Raw genomic sequence first — 2,185 nt, forward strand, 5'->3', positions numbered from 1 at the left:
CTCAGTTAAACCAATGAAAATGCTATAATCTTTTTGTTTTTCTTTTTTCGAGTTTGAAGAAAATAAATTATAAATAATTAAAATTATGAAACAAATTTAATTGTTAACCCTTAATTAGAAGAAATTAAAAAACAAGAAAAAAAAAACATTTATATGTGATAGCACAAAAACCTTGTCGAGTTCCTTGGCAATTTCTTTCATGGCCTTCTCATGACCCCCAATATCCAACCACCTTAGAGAAGGAATAGCATCTCCAACAGTGAACACTCCAAACAAACGCAACAAATCCTTAACACATTTCACACACCTTTGTGCCTTTTCCTCACTCTCCGACTTCATTACGCCAAAGAATCTCTTCCCAGCAATCATTCTAAGAACCATGTTGAACGTCAATTCTGCGAACCATTGCTTTATGTCCACCAACACGTAGCCAGACTCATCCTTCTTAGTGGACCAAACGCCAAGGAGCTCCTTCGTTGAAGCTTGAACTTCGGAGACACGAACGTCACGTAGAAGCTCCATGCGGCGGTTTGAGAGAAGTTCTGAGGTAACAATCTTGCGCATTTCGCGCCAATATAGATCGTATGAAGCGAAGCCGAACATGGCTTGGTTGTAGGATAGATTTTCAATTGCAATGAGTTTGGGGCGAGAGGAAGCAGCCTTGTCATTCTTGGTGAAGCATTCTTTAGCCATTTCGGAGTTGCTTAGTACTACAATCTTTGTGGAACCAAGCTTGATGGTGAAAAGCGGTCCGTATTTGTCGGCCATGGCTCCTAAAGTTATGTGGAGTGGCTGTGAACCATGGAAGAGTAGAAGGTGGCCAAGTATAGGCAATGCACCAGCCACCAGGGGAGGTTCTTTCATGGGACAAACTTTTGAGCAATGAAACAAAAGAAAACAGAGTAAGATGGTAAGAGAGAGGATTCCGATTGCAACGACTAAATCCATTTTTGATGGATAAGCTTTTGTGTATGGAGCTGCAGCAGAGAAGATGGGATTATTTGTGGAAAATTCTACTGGGAGAATAATAGAGTTTAAATAAACGACACGCCTTGCGGATACTGCTATGCATTTTTTATTTTTTTTTGTCAGATACTGCTATGCTTGATTCATATTTATTTTCTGGCCTCCACTCATGTAAAAGCCGCCAAAACATCTTTTTCTAAAGGTGTTTATTTGAGAATTTTTTATTTTAATAAATAAAATAAATATAATATTTACCAAAGTAAATAATTTTAAAAGTATTTATCGATTTAAATTTCCTTGCTTTATCTCGTTTACAGTGTAAATGAGATAAGGCACGTCAACGTGATATGTGTATATCTCATTTATAAGGCCTGTCCGTGTCTATATATATAAGTCGTTTCCAGCTTAGTTCCGGGTCCCAATTTGACTTTGTCAACCTCTTTCTCCCCTCTTTTAACGCTTTCTGACCATACCTTCGACTGAATCGGTGATGGCACGCGAGGCGGGGAATGAGGGAGACATCAACAGGCTGAACGAGACGACGCATTACGCCGGGGCGGCCGACATCGAGGTTAGTTTTCTTATGTTTGTTTAATTTAAGGATGTGGCCATTGTTAAGGTAGTCATGAAGAACTAGAACGTAGTTATATGAGTTAGCAGTTAGGTCTCTAGGAAGAATTTAGAACTCTATTTGTCTGTGCTAGATTGGTATGACATAATTATTAGTTTGGAACTCTGTTATTCTTGTGTTAGGTTGTTAGTATTTATAATGCTATAGTTAGGATTTGCCTATTATGAAAAATGTAATTTAGAGACATGTGTAGGCTAGAAACATGGAAGTACATTCTTCAGTAGAAGTAGTTGTACGTTAGATGGAAATATTTGCTGAACTTTAATGTGTTGTGTACCATGTTAAGCCGGTCTAATTACTAAAAAAAAAAGAGATAGAATCCAGTAACCTGAAAATTTAGAATATTTTATTTGTAAGGCTGAATACTTTTTTTTTCATTCTTCAGAGGCCTCACCTCCTACTGCAAAGGCGAGTGAACCATACTCTTCCTCCATCCGACACCATCGTCCCGTATCTGGTTGAGGCCAGATTCGGCGACACGGTGCCCCTCAGGGATTTCACTTTTGAAAACTCCCAGGTTTCGACACTCGTGGAGCGATGGCGTCCAGAGACGCACACGTTTCATCTCCCGTGGGGTGAGGTTACTAT

At 39.2% G+C, this 2,185-nt stretch overlaps 1 protein-coding gene across 1 annotated transcript in view; it reads right to left on the reverse strand.

Annotated features, from left to right (window-relative positions):
* Window positions 1-1,057, reverse strand: part of LOC107643967 (cytochrome P450 82A3) — a 3,033-nt gene extending 1,976 nt beyond the window's left edge. Inside the window, exon 1 of the mRNA XM_016347727.2 lies at window positions 172-1,057. Within this exon, the coding sequence (XP_016203213.1) occupies window positions 172-948 (777 nt within the window). The 5' untranslated portion in view covers window positions 949-1,057. The remainder of the gene's footprint in view (window positions 1-171) is intronic.

This window comes from Arachis ipaensis, chromosome B05 (genome assembly GCF_000816755.2).
Source record: "Arachis ipaensis cultivar K30076 chromosome B05, Araip1.1, whole genome shotgun sequence".
NCBI lineage: Eukaryota > Viridiplantae > Streptophyta > Magnoliopsida > Fabales > Fabaceae > Arachis > Arachis ipaensis.